The sequence below is a fragment of the Pieris rapae genome, chromosome 16, assembly GCF_905147795.1.
Source record: "Pieris rapae chromosome 16, ilPieRapa1.1, whole genome shotgun sequence".
Taxonomy (NCBI): domain Eukaryota; kingdom Metazoa; phylum Arthropoda; class Insecta; order Lepidoptera; family Pieridae; genus Pieris; species Pieris rapae.
In genome coordinates, this window is record NC_059524.1 from 876,128 (window position 1) to 895,406 (window position 19,279).

A 19,279-nucleotide genomic window follows, 5' to 3' on the forward strand; every position below is an offset into this window, starting at 1 on the left:
TAACCCTCAAGACTTCGTACATCAGTACGTAGTAGGCCAACTGTCCTGTCTGGTTTGCAATTTGTTGTACCACACTATGCAAAAACAAATATTGGGTACATTAATGGATAGTAGAAAAGACACCATACAGTCAGTAAATTTATTTTGTATGCGCTCCAACATAAGGCAGTATTTAGTTTCTTGCGAAGCCCTGCCACATTAACTTTGATTAGTGCAAGTGATTAGTGCAATTGATAAGTGATTAGGAAAAAACAAGTGTGAACGGCGACTGATTAGAGCAGTTGGCTGCGTAGTGATTAGAATCATATTCTATTTTTTTACCAGTGAACAACGAGTTGTGACGTCGCGACACTCGCAGCGTGCCTGCCAAACTATATGACAACTGAATTTACTAAACAGAGCCACTAAACAAAAATTACTAACTAATTTACTAATAAACTAAAACTAATCAATTTCAATTACTAATCACTGGCACTCGCACTAATCAAAGTGAATACAGGCCTTTACTGGCGTTTCCCGCTTCAGTATCACCCAAGTATGACAAGGCCATTTGGCGCGACTAAATGTCAAGATAGCACATGTGTTAATATTTAATTGGAGTTTTTTTTTTTTGCTCCACTCAAATACTCTATCTATATATCCTTGCAAGCGTTCACAGTCGTCCACCTTTTGGATTGACAGGAGTAATTTTAGATCGTCTGCAAAAAGCCAGTCATGTTCATAAGATTCAAACGCAAGCTCATTATTAAATTTAATGCGTGACCTACAAACAGAAAAATTACGTTACTGGTTCAGAGAATTGAGCATTTATCTTTCTTGTGTAATTTAGTTTTTAGCTGCAGGTCACTTATACTTATACTTTATTTCTCATCTCATACCCAACTAGCACAAAACTAAATCCAGCTGTCTCCCATCACAATTAAAAACCCGGCTTACTTGAGTGAATTCACAGAACGAAAAGAAAATTTTGTGATGATTAAGATAAAAATGATTTAAGATAAATTCCCTAATAATAATACATTTTTATGAAGAATTATTCAACTATTCGTAAAGATAACATATATTCTGTATCACACGTATTCGGCGGTAAATACACCGCATTCACAATAAGAATAAACATTTATCATTTAAGTGAACTGACGCGCAAACTAATTCAAACGAACGCAGACCGACGTTGATATCATTCGGTTCTTTCCGTCGCAGCCGCAGTTCACGCGTGGCCACTATACCACGACTTTTAATTCGATTCCACATTTGACATAAACTACTGTCATTTTGTAAAATAATGATACGACATATAGTGTAGATTATGCGATTTATGTTTATTTAATATTGGTGTGCCAATTAAAGACTAAATTATTGATTTTTATTTAAATAAATACATAATTATTCAGAATAATTATTTATTAATTAGCAATCGCTGCTTTATATTATAAAATGTTAATATTTTTGTTACCCTCACATATCTCTCTTTTTTGATATTATTACAAGTAACTTCGGTATATCTTAACTCATCTATTTTAATATTTATACCATATTATTATAATTTATATTTATAATTTATACTATATTTACGAAACACAACACACACAGGTACATTCACACTCATGATGTTGTTGCAGTTCTGCATCTTTTTTTCTTGAAGCTCGAGATATTTTGAGTTCCTTCAACTCCGTTTGTGTGGAGAGACATATTTCTGCTTGCTTGGTTATCCAATTGCTTCAGCACTTCAATACTAAAATCCCGGAACTCCGACAGTGTAATAAAATCGTATTGTGGTATCTCAAACGCCTCGTCTGCTGCTTTTGACCGTGCCCCTCGTTTTTTTACGGTTTTTGAGTCCGAAGATATTTGAATGGGAGATGTATCTTCCGTTTCTTTATCACATCCTAAACAAGTACGTCTAGAAATAAATGCGTATTAACTAAATAATTCAACATCAACCAACCAAATACGATTTTTTTTCTTTTTTTTTTATGTGAAACTTATACCTTAACAATTTTATTTAACTTCAATCAACTTAAGTTAATAATTAATAAGATTAGTTTAATATCTTTGTGAATATTAAATGAAAGTTTACTTTACAACTCTTTTGTATTACTTAGCTGAAATTTTTAGTCTTCTATGCAAATCTAGAGAGCCCTAAACGCCCTTGTAATGTTAAGTAGCCTACTTTTAGGACGTCGAACCTGATTTAAGTGGCTCTTCAAAATCCTTTGCGTTCATAAGCGTATGATTTCAAACTACTTTACACAGCCTTAAAATAGTTATTGTTTTTCATATTTATTTTATTTTTTTGAATAATTTCGTTGAACACAAAATAATTTCGTAAGTCGACTGCGTATTAAAAAATATAATTCTTATATTTCTTGGTATTTAATATATTAAATTTTCGTGTCACAATGTTCGTTCTGTACATTAATCTTTACGGGCACAAGGCCACGGGTTCACCCTGGACCCTCTACCTAAAAGTTGCCTCAGACTTACGACCTGCAAGGTCTAGCAGAGAGACCGCTAACAACGTGAACCTATTCCAAAAAGGAAGGTACTCAATCAAGTTTCAACTCCCTCATACATTTTCGAATTGACCTCTAAAAGTTTATATGAAATAATAATATCTTTATGAATTGATTATTCCAAAGGCGGATAAATGGAACCTCCATAGTCTAATGGCACGACCCTATTAGACACAAGGCCATTAATAAGAACTACAGAATACGAGATCCTAACAAAAATGCAAATAAAACTTCCCACTCATAATTAACTTCGCGACGTAGCATCCGGTAAACGTCAGATTTATGGACTAAGGATTCTATGAAATTATTTTCTTTGGGATTTATGCGTAGGTGGACCAAATTGTGATTAACAGGGGTCTATGTTTGTATACGTAAAATTATTCTTGAGTAAATGTAATACTTTTTTTAGAATTAGAGGAAAACAGATCAATCTTAATAGTAAAAAAGTGCGTACGAACAAAGTACACATGTCAGAAGTGACCTTCTTTGTAAATTAATTATTATTAATGTAAAAGCCCCAATAGATGATCATGTACACACTGTTTACACACTGTCTACGTGCTAATCATAATATAAATAACTAAAAAAACTGCGTTTACTGCACAAGACGTTATGCGACAGAATTTCCATCTAAAGTTCTGATATGTAACAGCTTTTTTTAAAGAACATGTTAAGTTATACCGCCGCCCATGGACATTCTTAATGCCAGAGGGCTCGCGAGTGCATTGCCGGCCATTTAAGAATTGGTACGCTCTATTCTTGAAGGAAAATGAATACATCAACCAATAGCATGTATTTTTTCTCGATATCCCTTTGTCACTCTCTCTCAATCGGTCTCAATCGTTCTCTCCCCTTTTTTCGGCAAAAACGCTGCACATCTTCGTGACGTTTCATAAAATTTTTACCATAATGTGCCTAAAGAAGTTTCACTTCTAAAAATTGATCAAGCTAAGAAAGAGAACCAAGAAAAAAGGAAACAAAAAAATTTAAACGAAATTTTCTTATGTAACGAAATAAATGCTTTAAAGTCGAACAAAGCGCAAAGCAAAGAGCAAGGAATAACAACCTAACGCAATTTATCAACAACTGCATAATCGTTCTCAGGGCCAGGAAATATCAAATTAATTCCCATAATTTAATATGAAACCGTACATCCACTGACTAACTCTGGACGACACTTTATTGACTGCTCTTTGAAATTCATACTTCAAGAGACTTAGGCAAAATTATAATGAACTCCCCATGATTTTCTAACTGGATATTTATTTAATATGTTTAAACATATGTTTAAAGTAATGACTGTAATAACTCTGTAATTTTGATAAAAGTTTCCGCAACGTACGCGCAATAGGGATTGGTATTTTTTTAAAATTATTAATTGGTTATATTATTAACTTCCAAAATTTTTTGGAAAATATTCTTTGGCATATCCTTATCAGGGGTTGTGGTGAAATATATCGGCCAAGTAGTTTTGGAGAATATTCAATGCAAACACTCAAGTCTTTCCTCTTCAAGCAATTTGTGTAGAGCAAAAATTAAAATAAATTCTTTGTTTTTTTAATTTAACATGAGGCAAACGGGCAAAGGTTCACCGGATGTTAAATGCAACCGCGCCGCCCATCGACACTCTTTTCTTAGAGGACCTTGAAAGGGTTCGGAAATACTTCAGTGGGCAGCTGGTTCCACATAGAAGTGGTTCACGACAAAAACTGCCTTAAAAAAACGCTCAGTTGTGGAACGACGGAAGTCGAGATGTTACAGATGGTATTTTCTATTCTGCCTTGACATCCGATTATGAAACTCAGCTGCAGGTATTAGTCCGAATAACTCATCTAAACACTCTTCATGGTAAACGCTGTAGAAGACTAGAGAGATCCTTACGCAACGCCATAGGATCGAGCAAGTAATTACCCGCCTAGTCATTTGTCCCCTAAGTTAAAAAGTAAGTATCTAAAAACTTTACGTGTATAAAATAGAAAGCTAAGTTTAATAAACAAAACTTAGCGGGGCAGCGCTACACTATCCGCCGTAAATGACTAGATTACAGTTTAAAAAATATGTTGCAAAAATGTTGCTGAATTTATCTTCAACGGGAACACGCTTCATCACACTACTGTGTAAAATGAAAACAGAGTATGCGTTATATCGTCGGATGGATGCTAAAATTGGATACGTTGTGAAAATTTAACAAAAAATTGCGTCATTTAAACAAAAAACTTATCCACTTATTAACTAAATAAAATATTAAATATTTCCCTTGAAAATGACAAAAAAGTATACTTAAACACTTAAAATGTATTGGTTTTATAACATAATATCACATCATACTGCAATTTATTGTAAAACAGAAATTAAATATTGTTATACAAATTCGTTTTATCATATATGCTACCTAACTAACTTCACAGCTCCAATGACTAAATTTATGTGTAATTATGTAAAACAGATTGATAGGAATCTTATCGAATGAAGGACTCCAAAAACAATAGATTAAAAACCAGGCAAAGAGGACAAGAGAGGAGAATTATAACAATAACGAGAATTAACAAAAACAGGACCTTCAGACAAATTATTATTAACGTCACTCATTTCGTGACTATGAAATTACTTTTACTATCAAATCTTCGTTTATTTGTATATAACTAATAATAGTGTTGTTTATTATGAGTTCTGTGAAAAAATGTCACTGACAATGACAGTCGAATGTAGCGTAATGCGCTGACATATGAGAGCGATCAGATAAATACTTGCCTCACCGCCAGATAGCACCATTATAGCAGGTGCAATTTTTCATCGCTTAGAACATTATGTTAAATTGTCCGCGTGTCGACGTGCGCGGATTTGGGAAAAATGGAATAAGAGCAATATCGGTCGGCTCATTTTGTATATGTACATACCTTAACATATAAATCGATTAACGACTAGATATGGAATGCGATTAATTCAGACGTAATGCCAAATATGTTTACTATTTAATACTCTTTTAATATCCAAATCATTCATTCATATAGGTAAGAGTGTGTTATGAATGCCAGTGAAACAAGTACTTCCTCTCAAATCGGCCGTAGACAGGAAAATTGGAAAGAAACCTCTGAGTAAAAATAAAGAAACCGATAGAGTCTCTCAGTAGCGAAATAGGAGGTGAATCCCAGCTGAATCGCAATTAAGATACAAGTTTTAGTAGTACATATGTAATCTATTATATTTTTATTAATTAATAGTAAATTTTATTTATAAGCTGTGTAAAAATAAATTAATTTTATCTGGTTTTTGAAAACTGCCATGTGTTCTAATAGTTCATGAGATTCAAATTAATCAATGGTGCAACAACCATTTAGGTCTCGGCCTCAGATTTCTGTATCTGTTTTATTATCAAACTACTGTTACAGTACTAAAATAAATATAGATTTTTATAGTTAAAAATCCGTTTCCAACCCATCAAGAAGCCTTTTTCCTAAAGGAAGTTATCTAACATAAAATACCATTATTCATTACTGCGTCCAACAGCGTGCGCGGTTTCTATTGTATTTGCACAAATAGATTCAACCATGATTCTTTCATTGGATGTTTTATTACTTTCTCATTTCTAAGGTTTTATCTATAAATGTACTAAGTAAGAATATTGGCTTTCATTAATGATAAAATATATAAACTGCCAACCTGGATTATAAACTTATTTTCCTATTTCTTGGAGTTGGTTCAAAAAGATTATTTTTTATTTTAATAAACATTCTTTAGAATGTGCGTTGCCGGCCTTTTAAGAATTGTTAGGCTATTTTCTTGAAGGTACATAAGTAGAATTAGTTTGGATATATTTCATTAGGCAGCTGGTTCAAAATAGCGGTTTAACGAATTCATTAAACATTATTTTTGTTAACGCGTCACATTTTGCATACATGCTTGATATATTATATATTAAACAACTCATACCAATAGGCGCAATACTCAACAACATATTATACAATAATAAAACAGATACCTCATTTTGTATGTATAGGTATCCAATATATTAAAAAAAAATAAGTATCGTCTTAAATCGTCTAAAAATCTGCCTATATATTCTTTTATCATTTATTTTTAAGCTTTTAGTAGCCGAGAAATAAATAAACAAACATACAATACTCTTAGAAAATTTAGCTTACTTGGCAGCATAAATAAATCATCATTCTCAAATATCTGATAGTATTAGTTGTTTAAAAAATTAACCTATTAACCTATGCTTGAATTAGTAACAAAGACAAGCATTTTAAATAATTAACTTTAAGTATAATTAAATTAGTCTTCGGAAATAATTCAACCAGCTTGTATAACTAAAGTGACAAAACTCGGGTGGAAGCGAGCTCTTCACTAATTTAGAGAATTCCGAATTGTGCTAACATTCAGATGTTATGTGCATACAGATGCAAGTATGTGGTTAAAACCGAACACGGAAAATATGTTACGATATTGAAATACTTAAAATTTCTGCTATTGTCTCGATTTCACTAAGCTTCATGTTTTTAAATACCTTTTCTACATGTGGTTTCATCGTCGCATGCTCCGCAGACTGGGTCCAGAAAGTCTGTATCGAGAATATTTTAATCGAGTTGGAATGTCAAAAGACTCATACAGAACATTTAACAACGGAAAGTTGCGTATCTGGTCCACGTTTTGCACCATGACCGCAACCACCTCCTTCATATAATTAAAGTAGGTATAAAAAAACAAAAACATGGTTTCGCAACATTAAGGAGTGGACGGGTATTGCGACTGTGGAAGAGTTGCTGTATCTGGCACATGACAAACTTTTAAGATTTCCTTGGGATTAGACAGGTTTCTTTCATAAGAACCTTCTCCTGACAATAACAAACACAATAAAAAAAAAGAAAAATTAGCGAAATCGGTCCAGCCGTCCACGCATGATGCCGTGACCAAGAGAAATAGGGATTTATTTATAAATAAACATAATCATACTTTTATACATTAAGTATTAATGGTTACTGTCCAACTATAATAACTCTATTGACTTCATAACAAATCAGAAAATTTAGTAAAGCAACGACCTGAACTCAAATCTTTTACATGTGCAAATGGTCAAATTTTTGGGTTTAAAAATTCAACATCACAATTATGTCATAAAAGGAATCAGAATTAGGAATCATATATTTTAACTAAATATAATAATATTAACTTTCTGAGAGTTTAAAACAGAACTTACTTTTCAAAGAAGTCGAAGTAAATAAACTATGGAAGCTACAGATTTAGAAGTTGGAAGTTGTCAGAGTGAAAAAACGAATGTTAATTTTAAAATTCACGAGAATTTTAAGCTTATTTTACGTAACAATACCAGCGTATTCTATGTTATAGACGGACTTCTAAACAGGGCCGAAGTGTTGTTCAACGTAGTCCCAAAAGCAATAAGAGTTAAGATAATACCGGGACAATAAAATGCATTTTAAAACAAAAATTCTCTATACGATATTCTCCAAATATAAATCAGAGTTGTAAAAGTTGTTCATAACAAAAAAAGTAGTCATGAACTGAAATAGGTTATTACAATTTCAACTTAAAAACTCTTTCGTCAGTTCATTTATTCATTAGTTATATGAAATAATAATTTAATGACATACTTAAAAGACACGAATTAATACTTACATATAATTAATTATATAGTGCAATTAGACTTAGGGCCTGTTTCACAATGTCCGGATAAGTTGCAAATAAGCTATTTAGAACTTATTTCTACGATAAACAGCATTGTTGCGTTTCACGACTGTCAGCGCTATACTATTCGTCACGAAACGCGAAGTTTCTTATTTGGAACTTTTATCTTTCAAATAATTTATGTGTTGCATAGCTATTTGGTATTTTATCCATACATTGTGAAACAGGCCCTTAGTATATTAAAATATCGGTTGACAGAAAAACGAATTCACAAAATTTCTATTAAAAATGTCATTGTGTTTCTAATAATTATAAGATATTCATGGTCATTTATTCGTATCTATATCATAAAAGTGTTTTCATGTTACATTTCAACCGGTTCAAATTACATTGTTATTTGTCAACCAAATGTCAAAAAATGAACAAAAACCAAACCAAATGTCAACCAACCAAAAAACCATAATCCAATTAAACAAGTGCTGTATAAACCAAACATGGTATGGTTCTTCAAACGCCTTTGACTTTGGGGGCCTCCCATGGGTCTCACGTAAATTCGGCCAATTCCTTGTAAAATACCTAAGAATGTCCGCTATTCGCAAACTCCTCGCTCGGGCTCTTTATTTAAAACCATTTTCTACAAGTGTTTGTAATTTATTAAGACAACTCTCGGAACGACGCGAAATTTCCATTTGCATTAGATTTTCTTAATTCAATGCTGATCTTTTCAACGGAAATCCGGGATTTGTTAACTCTATAATAAATTGATGATTTTTCTATGCTGTATCAAGTAATATTGTTTTCTTGGTTTGTTGTAATTTTTTAAATATATACTTAACTCATTTTAGTATAGATTTTTTCGTGCTGTATGCACAAAAAAGCATCGTATGTAGGTGCAAAATATACAATCTTATTTAACAAATATTATGAATAATTTGTGTGATTTCAAAGCTCAACAGCTAATTGAAACATTCGAGATATATCGTTGGAAGACAGTGCTTTTTTCACATTTAGTTTTATAAGTTGTATTTCTATATTGCCGATAAATTACAAGCAGTTACAAACCGCTGTCTTATAATGATTTTAAAGGTGATGTTTTTAAGCACAGTGCCTATTTATAGTTTGGTAGAGTAAATTTAAAAGTGTTAATTACTGTAATTATATACAATAATAACATGTTCATGTGCGATTGCATACTAATTTGAAACGGCTCACTGTACCGGCATTTGTATCCATCCTGTGTTGCATTCATAAAGACTTTATTATGTAATCAACACGAACTACACAGAATATGTAAAAGTTCAAAACAATATAAGAACAGAATTTTCATATAAAAACTAAATCCAATTAAAAACTTAAATCTCATTATGAGCATAATAAACAACAGGAAATAATATTATGAAATATATTTTCATCAAGTATTTTTAAAAGAACGGGGGGGGGGGGGGGGGGAAGGGGCAGGAAACGGCATGGAGACTCTAAGACTCTAAATGCCAGAGGACTCGAGAATGCGTTGGCGGGCGGCATTTAAAAAAATCAGTAATTAAACTGTGGTTTTATAAATTAAACTTTTTTTAGGTTTTATAAATCACGCTATAATTTACTATTTTAGTACTATATATATATTTAAAGGCACTTACCATCCAACTCATAACCCTGGCCGCCCCATTGTGGCAGTTCGTGAGGATACCCTTTCGAGTCAGTCTTGCCTATGGAAATTTTAAGGCTTTTCCACAACTTCATCTTGCCACCATATTTACTCTATCCACCTCACATGCCTCACTAACACTGCGTCACTATCTGCAAAGATGGAAAAATTTCGTGAGAAAAACTTAGGAAAATCTCGATAAATCTCTCTTGGCCTAGGCATCAGCGTGCGACTCTCATCCATTAGGTCGTTGGTTCGATCCCGGGCTGTGCACCAATGGACTTTCGTTCTATATGCGCATTTAAGATTTGCTCGAACGGTGAAGGAAAACATCGTGAGGAAACCGTCATGTCTTAGACCCAAAAAGTCGACGACGTGTGTCAGGCACTGGCGGCTAATCACCTACTTACCTATTAGATTTAAAAATGATCATAAAACAGATTCAGAATTCCGAGGCCAAGACCTAAAGAGTTTGTACCGCCACTGATTTATTTTTCATTACGCATTGAAGTTTGTATCTAGTTTAATAAATTTTGTATGAGTCTAATCTTTACTACTAAACGCAATCAGTCATAAAACTATTGCGGAGTATCTTTAATAAGTCATGGTTAATTCATGAGTATTGTGTGCGGTGAACCATGACAGATGCGATTCATAGAAACAAGTGACCCGTAACGAACGGATGTTACTTTGAACTGATTTCGTGAGTTTCATGTTTTGCTGTTGAACTAAAGCTCATAACACATATGGGAATATCTTAAGATAATCTTAGATATTAATATTATAATAAATAAGGAATTGGTTTATCTTAAAAGGCCGGCAACGCACTCGTGATCCCTCTGGTATTTAGTGTCCATGCGCGGCGGTATCAATGAACATCAGGTGAGCCTCCTGCATGTTTGCCCCCTGTTCTACAAAAAAATGAAGCGGACAGGCTTTGATATATATACATATATCGATAGATAACAATAGATAACAATTCTTCTCTTTATTAAGTTGTTATTTGTTTAATGTACAGTTTTCTTTTTTTAATCTATTAATATTAATTTACTTATATTATTCAGATTATTTTCTGTTTCGTATATTTGTTCATCAATAATGGCTTTTTATATTGTCATATTGTTATCCATTATTAAATAACTTGTAAGAACGAAAGATTCGCTTGTAATGAATGAATCAAAAATTGTATTAAATTTTTTCTAGAAAATTATTAATTTTTTAATAACTTCGGTAAGTGTGGAATGCCCAAAATGATCCAAAAAAATAAAATAAAAAGGCGGTAACAAATATGTACTTAAAGTACTGAAATATAAATGAATAGAACGCCACTTGGCAAATGGACGTCATTATGGACAAGAAACAAATGCTACATCAAGACATCGCCTGATCGAATAACAAATCTAATTTGTATCACTGATGGCTACCACTCCTAAACGCTAATGCTAAATGCTGATTTGCCGAATATTATACACGAACGCAAAAAACGCAATAGTTTTTTACGAAAATCGCATTTGTATGACTTTTAGCCAGATTTTTTTTACCAGAAAAATTTTTTCATTAACATTTTTCATTGTTACTTCTTTATCATTTATCCACTGTAAGATACAAATAAAACGGTTTTCACTAGATGGCAGGTGAGAAAATGCAAATACGGAGTACGAAGAAATATTTAAAGAGGGTGTAGGGAGAGTTGTGAGGCCTCTTACAGGGAGAGTGCGTAAAATGAGGTATATTAACTGCGTTTTCATTGAGAGAGAGATAAAAGAGAGCTTGGTGGCTGAGGATTTATTCATTGGGAATAGCGATGAAAAGAAATCTACAATGTTATTTATTTATTTCGTAATTCTACAGCTTACATAAATTACATAAAATAAATACTGATAAAGCCTAAGATGGAATACGTACTATATGAAAATGTAAAAAAAAATGTGTGCATATACACGTAAGAAGTGAAACTTCTTTATGAACTTATTTTTCAAAAAAATATCTACAATATGCAACTTTACAGAATATGTTTAAATAAAGTTCATTTAGATAAAGTTTAACAAAATGCTTTTATTATAATAGACACGAATACAAATAATACAATTATTTCATTTTACCTTATTACTACCATTACCTGTTATAGAATTATTATTGTCATTGTGATCGTTATTATATATTTTTGATATGAATGGCTTCGAATCAACCATGGTAGGGACAAGTAAAAGATGACGCGTAACGGAAAAATGTGACGGTAAATTTTGTTTCTAATGCCGATAAAGAAGTTTCACTTCAAAAGTTATTTAATACATTTAACACTGTCTTGTGCGATTGTGTGTCAGGTACGTGATCGGTTAGTGACTTTATACTAAATAAAAATAAATGCTTATATCACAAAAATCTTCTACTACTTCTCCATCTACTGAAGTATTTCCGAACCAATTCGACTCAGGATCCTTCAAAAAGAGAGCGTAGCCATTCTTAAAAGGCCGGCAATGCACTCGCGAGCCCTCTGGCATTAAGAGTGTCAATGGGCGGCGGTATCACTTAACATCAGATGAGCCTCTAGCCCGTTTGCCTCCTGTATTATAAAAAAATAAAACACGTCATTTGACTATTTGTTTTGCATCTGCAAAATAATTTCTCCAACATATTGTTACCCGTGGGTAAAACATTATTTTGGTAGATCAACAGTCTGATAGAACAAATAACTGTACAACATTTATTTGTTCTATCATCAATAGTTTCCGCAATGCGCACGATGACAGATTTTTTTATCGATAATATTTTCACACATTAGCTTATATTTTTGCCTTTTTTGTTAGGGATCCCTATATTTTACGAAAATGTAATGTAATCTATGTCAGTCATTAAAGATGCAACTTTCTAAAGGTTAAATAATTGTTTAAATCGGTGCAGTAATTTTTTTGTGAGAACCTTACAAAAACTCAAATATTTCCTATTTATATTATTAGCACCTTCCTATACACATCTCGTGTATAAAGCGCCTTCTTGTCGCAGATGAGACGTTAAACAAGACGACTAATATTAAATCACAAACAAAGACACTTCTGGAATATTATTAGCGTCTTAAGTTGTCCTAAATAAGATATTTCAAATATTTACATTTAATACCCAAATTGTGCTGTGTACTGAGTTTGAAAACTTATATTATTATCTATGAAATTCTCGTTTGACTGATAATGAATGTTCATTGAATCATAAAATCAAGCATTTATTTTTAAAGTTACTTCATTTGGCGCGATGGAGAAAAATGAGAGTGAATTTATACACCAACACCTAAATTCGACATTGCAGTTAGGTCTAGGTGGCATTGAAATCGATAACTATGTTCATGTTTGAGTGTTTTTATATTTATAACACGTGTTTCGTAACCGTACAATTAAACAGTGTGAATAAATAAATATTATTCTGGTGTTTTTAAATCAATTTCATATACGTCGGTGATAGTATTTACTAATAAATTATTTATTTAAATAAAAACTTTTTGCTTAATTTTAATTATTATATTTAATCACTACTGCATTTTAGTTTTTTTTCCATATGCCAAAGAAGTATTACCTCTAACGCGTGTGCATAAGTACACACACTCTTTTATTATTTCAATTATTAATTTAAATTCATTAGTGTAGTGAATATAGGTGCAAGTGTATCTTGGACACACGAATATAGTGTCAACACATTATAGAACACTAGCACTATTAATTAACATTACCTTAGTTCAAGCTAGTACTGTAGAAAATTAAGTCAACACAGTTTTAATATTGACTGTAAGTAATATTATTGGACACTTTTTTATGATAAATATTCAATATCATTACGCATATTTTGTCTTATTTGTGAACTTAATAGTAGGAAAAAATAATTAAAAGTAAATTGCTTTGCAAAAATAATCTCGATAGGAAGGAAATTCAATCAGCTTTAGGTTGAAATTTTTTCTCATCTATTAACTAGTTATAATGATCACGGAATAAAGGTTAATTCTTAATTTGATTATATACTTAAGATATTATTTGACTAATAGAGTAACTCATTTAAGCATCTCAAACTTATTAAATTATTTCTAAAAATATCATAGAAAAAGTCATTTAAGGAAATAAAATATAGATAAGGATTAAACATCCTAGTTACCAATGCCATTTACTTAAGCATATACAATAGTGTCCCTTAGAGGTCTTATGTACACAAAAACATCTAAGAAAATAAATAAACATCTAAGAAATTATTTATTTCAATAAAGCCTATTAAAATGGTACTTTTGAAAGTCAAAATTAGAAGTATTAAAAAAATACGTTTCATATGGAATGATCAGAATCATGATCAAAATCCATACTTACTCTTTTAAAATAGTTTTCACAATATTTTTATACATTAATTTGATGAGAATATGTAAAGACAAAAAATATATATCTATCTAATTCTTAACAATCATCTTATTTTCAAATTTTTATTTTATTGTGTGGTATCTGGCAGAATTTGTGTTGATGATAATGTTTAGCCAGGACCAATTCCATCCATAGCACATACGCATTACACTTTTGAAAATGAACCGAATGGGAAAGGGATTTATTTTATAGTTTTTGATATCACTAATTTTATTTTTTTCTTTGTTATTGTTATTTTGTGTGATTCTGTGTGTGTTTTATGGAAAACTAGAAAGATTAATCAATTAATAACTAATTGACGACAAACTCTCTACTTCGCTAACTAAATTTCCCTAGAGAAAGTAAGGAATCGTGCACCTAACTTAAGAAGATAATTGGAGATCGTCGTTCTACGTAACTAATACTCTGGATTTGTGCCAAACGGTTTTTTCTTTAGTTTTTAGAACTATAGTTACAACTTTGAATCACTTTTTGAATAACTACTTAATTAACTAGTTGGCGATCTCTTGAATTTGATTAGAGCTATTTCTATATATATATATCATTTTAATTATAAAGAAAACCAGTATACATGGTATAAAACTTTAAACACAATATTGATTTATTAAAACATGTTTAGGTTTATTACAATCAAATATTTACAATTTTCTTAACCTACATACTTATATAGTGATAATAAAAAATATTAAAAGGAAAATTTAAACAATTTTTTAATGTTTGGTTCTTGAGCAATGTACCTATAACGCTGGTAAAGAACTTCTACGCTGTCGATACATATTCAATTCAATTCAATTCAAAATTTATTTATTCATGTAGGTAACAATGTACACTTATGAACGGCAAAAAAAAGAAATATTAAATGAATTTAATTTTACATTTACTGCCAGTTCTCAAATCAAGGGCGTAGAACGGAAGAGAAGAACTGGCAATAAACTCTCCGCCACTCTTTTTTTTTATTCGTTGAGAGTGAAAAACACCAGCTGTGGGATCACCGATACAGGCGCAAACTTCTCTTTAACATCTTTAATTAGCGCCTGTGCACTTGAACTACCTGCTCTTTTGGGCAAAACTAAAGCTCTTGTCAGAGACACGTTTTCTCTGCTCTATTTCGTACCTGAATCATATGCTAAATCAATATTGATTACATGATTAGAATTTAAAAACAAATATAACTAAACCTTAATGTTAAAATCATGTAAAACAATTATACTGCAGAGATTGAATTAACAATAATAACATTAGCGCAGCGCACAACAGAACATTTCTCAAAACATCTGCGCCATTAGGTCGCCGATGTAAACACCAACAACCATTTATAACTGTCTTGTTTGCTCCTTGCACTTACTTCACTAATAAATTGCTAAAAATATAGCAAATGTCATTAAATATAAATAGATTTTCTATTTTATTTATAACCAGGATGATTGTTTAAAAAATTATTAGTATGTACTCGTATTTTACAACCATTTTTATAAAAGCATTTTTTTTGACAGTTTTATTAAGATATATTTTTTAAATTACTATCTCATCATAATCATGAAATAATAGTTTGGCAACGATGGCGGAACGTCGGGAAGAGCGTGACATCTGTCCATACAAAGCGATGTCGACCTCTGTGAAGAGTGTAGCTGATAAGATGAAGATTATCTTATGATACGCCATGGCATTAAATTTTGCACATGGACATATTGGCCGAGTAAGAATCAGTACATGCTTTAGCAGTAAATTCAAGCAGGCATAGCAATTTGCCGAAACCATTAATTTATTCACTGAATTGTTTCGACGCTAGCTTCAAATTTACTTTTTACCGTTGATTTTTTCATGTAAAATTGAAAATAAGTAGAAATTGAGAAATAATTTTAAAAGATCATAAAGTTTAAAAAGCGCGAGTATATTATACTCGTATTCTACAAGTTAAACGGTGTCACCGTTTAACTTGTAGAATAAATGCCTACCTCTAAATAAATTGGTCAAAACGAGATAAAGTGCAGTATGCAATAGATGAACCTATAATGATAATGCTGCCACACATAGTGTATTTGATTTACGCAAATACTAATAATATTTTTTTCTTTAACGGATTTTAACGCGTTTTTTTACGCTAAACAGTGGTGAGTAAAAAACAAACAGTACTCAAGAACATCGTGTTTCCCCTGATTAAAGACTGTAAGTAGTGTTATAGGAAACTTTCTTGCGTTAAATATTATGTTAGTAAATGTGGCTAGTTTAAAACTTATTATTCTTAGGTCTAACTTATTAAGTTATTAGTCGTAGGTTAGGCTAGATCGTTATGTTAAATTTTGTCTTTGTGCAGAGAATCTCCCAAGCGAAATTATCACTAAATAAAAAAAATAAAAAAACACTAGTTAAACATAAATTAATTAATAAAGCTTTTTATGAATTTGAAAAATATTTAAATGATCCTAATCTTTGGGATTAATTAACTGCAGTTCAAATAGTAATGTCTCTGCCTTACAAACAATTTGTATGGCTCAAAACTTGGTGATTAAAGAGTGGCGGAGGTTTTCTTGTCAGTTCTTCTTGCCCGATGTACGCCCTTGGCTTGCGAATTGGTAGTAAATGTAAATATAGAATCAATTAAACATGTTTTCTGCTGACGTTTATAAAATATGTACTTGGTTACCCGGATGCATAAACTTATTTTCAGTTAGAAATACATTTAATAAAAAAAATTACATACATGCTTTACTATTTATTATATTACTTATTACTATACTTACTTACTATTTATTTTTATTATATTACTATACTTTCTCACATTTATATTCTACATTTTTCAGACATTACTTTGAAACAGTCGTAGTGCTACTGTGTCAGTTTTCTGTATATACTGTCATTAAAAAAAATGACGTAAAAAACATTGCCGCAGCAAATAACACAGAATATGAAGATTATTGACAATTGACACGACAGCGTACCTTCCACAGAATGCTAATCATCTACTTGCCTATAATTAATCAAACAGCTGTATAAATCTGTATACCTCTTCTCTTTATTATTCTGTTTCACCGCTTACATTTTCCTAAAAGCTTTTGAATCAAAGCGTCTATTACAAATATTTGTGTGGAACTAAAAAAACCTTTTATTCACTTTATCCTCGATATCTTTGGCTATATTCTTTCTTGGTGGCGTGCTCAAGTGGGGAAGACGGATATTTAAAGTGATCCGATACTTAAGTTCCTCTCAAAGATGATGCTGATGTCAGGGCAACTCTAATGAGCTCAGTTGATTGTATCGGTTAAGAAATATTTTCATTATTCGTTTTTTGTCTTGATTCATGTATAAGTCATGTATAAAAGTTGGATTTTGCTTTTTGCGATGATATAACATTTATTCACTCATGCCACACTGTAATTGATACTTAACATTACGAGTTTGTAATGTGAAAGTATTTTGTTTTAGTTAAACAATATACATACATTGTTTTTTTATATAGAATTTGCCCCCTGCAAACGGGCACGAAGCTCACCTGATGCTAAGTGATTCCGCCGCCCATGGACACTCTATTTTCATAGAATTTTCTTAAAACTTTAGAAACTCCTTTAAAGTATTGCTGGAAAAATAATTGTAATAAGTCCTTTTCCTGAATTTTAAAATGTCAGACCTGTTAAATTTTGAGTAAGTGACCATTATTAGTTTTCCACTTCATGTAATTACAGTTGAGCAATATTCCAATTTGTTTCCTTGTTCGAGTTTATTGTGTCCGTTGTAAAAATGGTTCGTAAAGTTAAATGTATGATCAAGCGTGGCCATACATAAGAAGTCAAAAAATAAAATAAAATATAAATAATAAAAAAAACCTTTATTTGATTTTGATAAGGATTATATTAAATTTATATTCTTTTTTATTATAACAATAATTTATTGAATTAAAATATTTTGTTTTTAAATATAATAAGAAAAGTTTAATTTATAATAATAATAAGCACACGACCTCTGACGAAGTGGCCTCCTCCAAATTCATCCTTTCATCTTCGCCATTATTTTATCTTAATGTTCTTATAAAACGAGTTAAATACCGCAGAGAAAAGTATGTATAATTTGTTCCATACAAAGGAGAAATACGTCCCAAGTCTTAAAACTATTTACGCAAACCACAAATATAAAGTTACATACCATTTAGTAGTTTTATATATTTTAGATCTTTGTGTTCTTACTTGCTTTTATGGGAATATATCATAATTTATCCCACATCATGTAATATCACGCCCTTTTCCTTGGTCTGGTGCGTTTAATAAGGACTTTAATAGATCTGTGGTAACAGGTCCGCCCGAATCGAGAAAAGGGTGCCTACTCTAATATTATAAAGCGGAAAGATCAGATGGTTTGTCTGTGAGCATTGTATAGTCTCCAAAACTGATGGACCGATTATACCATAGACAAAAGAGCAAACTGATGTACCAGAGTTTTATAGATGACATTCAATATTTACATACCGCGATACCATTACTTAATATGTGCATACAAAATCAATATCCAACTGTACGTAGCTGGGACAGAACCATATATTTTGGAAAGTGATTCTATCTATATTAAATCTCAAATCTTAGGTATAATGTACAAATTTAAAATCAAAATTGTTTATTTTTACTAACTAGGATTTAAAAATTGTTTTGTTCTGTTTTATCTAAAAACAAATTACTTATAGGTACTCTTCTTGAACTTATATAGTAGTGTGTGCAGACTACATGTGTGTGTGTACATATGTGTTACGTAAAAGTTATTAGATCCTTCATTTCTATATAAATAAAATTCTATAATAGTACGATTGTTGCTTTGACCAATGAAGACAAACGGTTCAAATGTTTGTTATCAAAGGTTTAATAGATATATATCAACTACAAATTTAAAACTCTTGCTAGAAATATTACTTTTGAATAGAAACAGTCTTCCTCAACAGTTTCTTCGGTTTTAAGTTAATTCATTACATATCGAAAGCTACCTTCTGAATAATATTGATAACAAAATTTATCTTTATAATTTATAATTAATTTGCTTTACACATAAGAAACAAATAAAAGTAGAAAATTGTGTCACATTGAATCGTTGCCTATATAATGATTGTC

The 19,279-nt window shown here is 31.3% G+C and overlaps 1 protein-coding gene across 1 annotated transcript in view; it reads right to left on the bottom strand.

Moving 5' to 3' along the window:
- The window catches only part of LOC110991764 (glutamate receptor-interacting protein 2), a 169,016-nt gene that overhangs the window by 113,631 nt on the left and 36,106 nt on the right, over positions 1-19,279 (bottom strand). The window contains exon 2 of the mRNA XM_045631613.1: positions 9,797-9,956. Coding sequence (XP_045487569.1) covers positions 9,797-9,899 — 103 coding nt within the window. The 5' untranslated portion in view covers positions 9,900-9,956. The remainder of the gene's footprint in view (positions 1-9,796; positions 9,957-19,279) is intronic.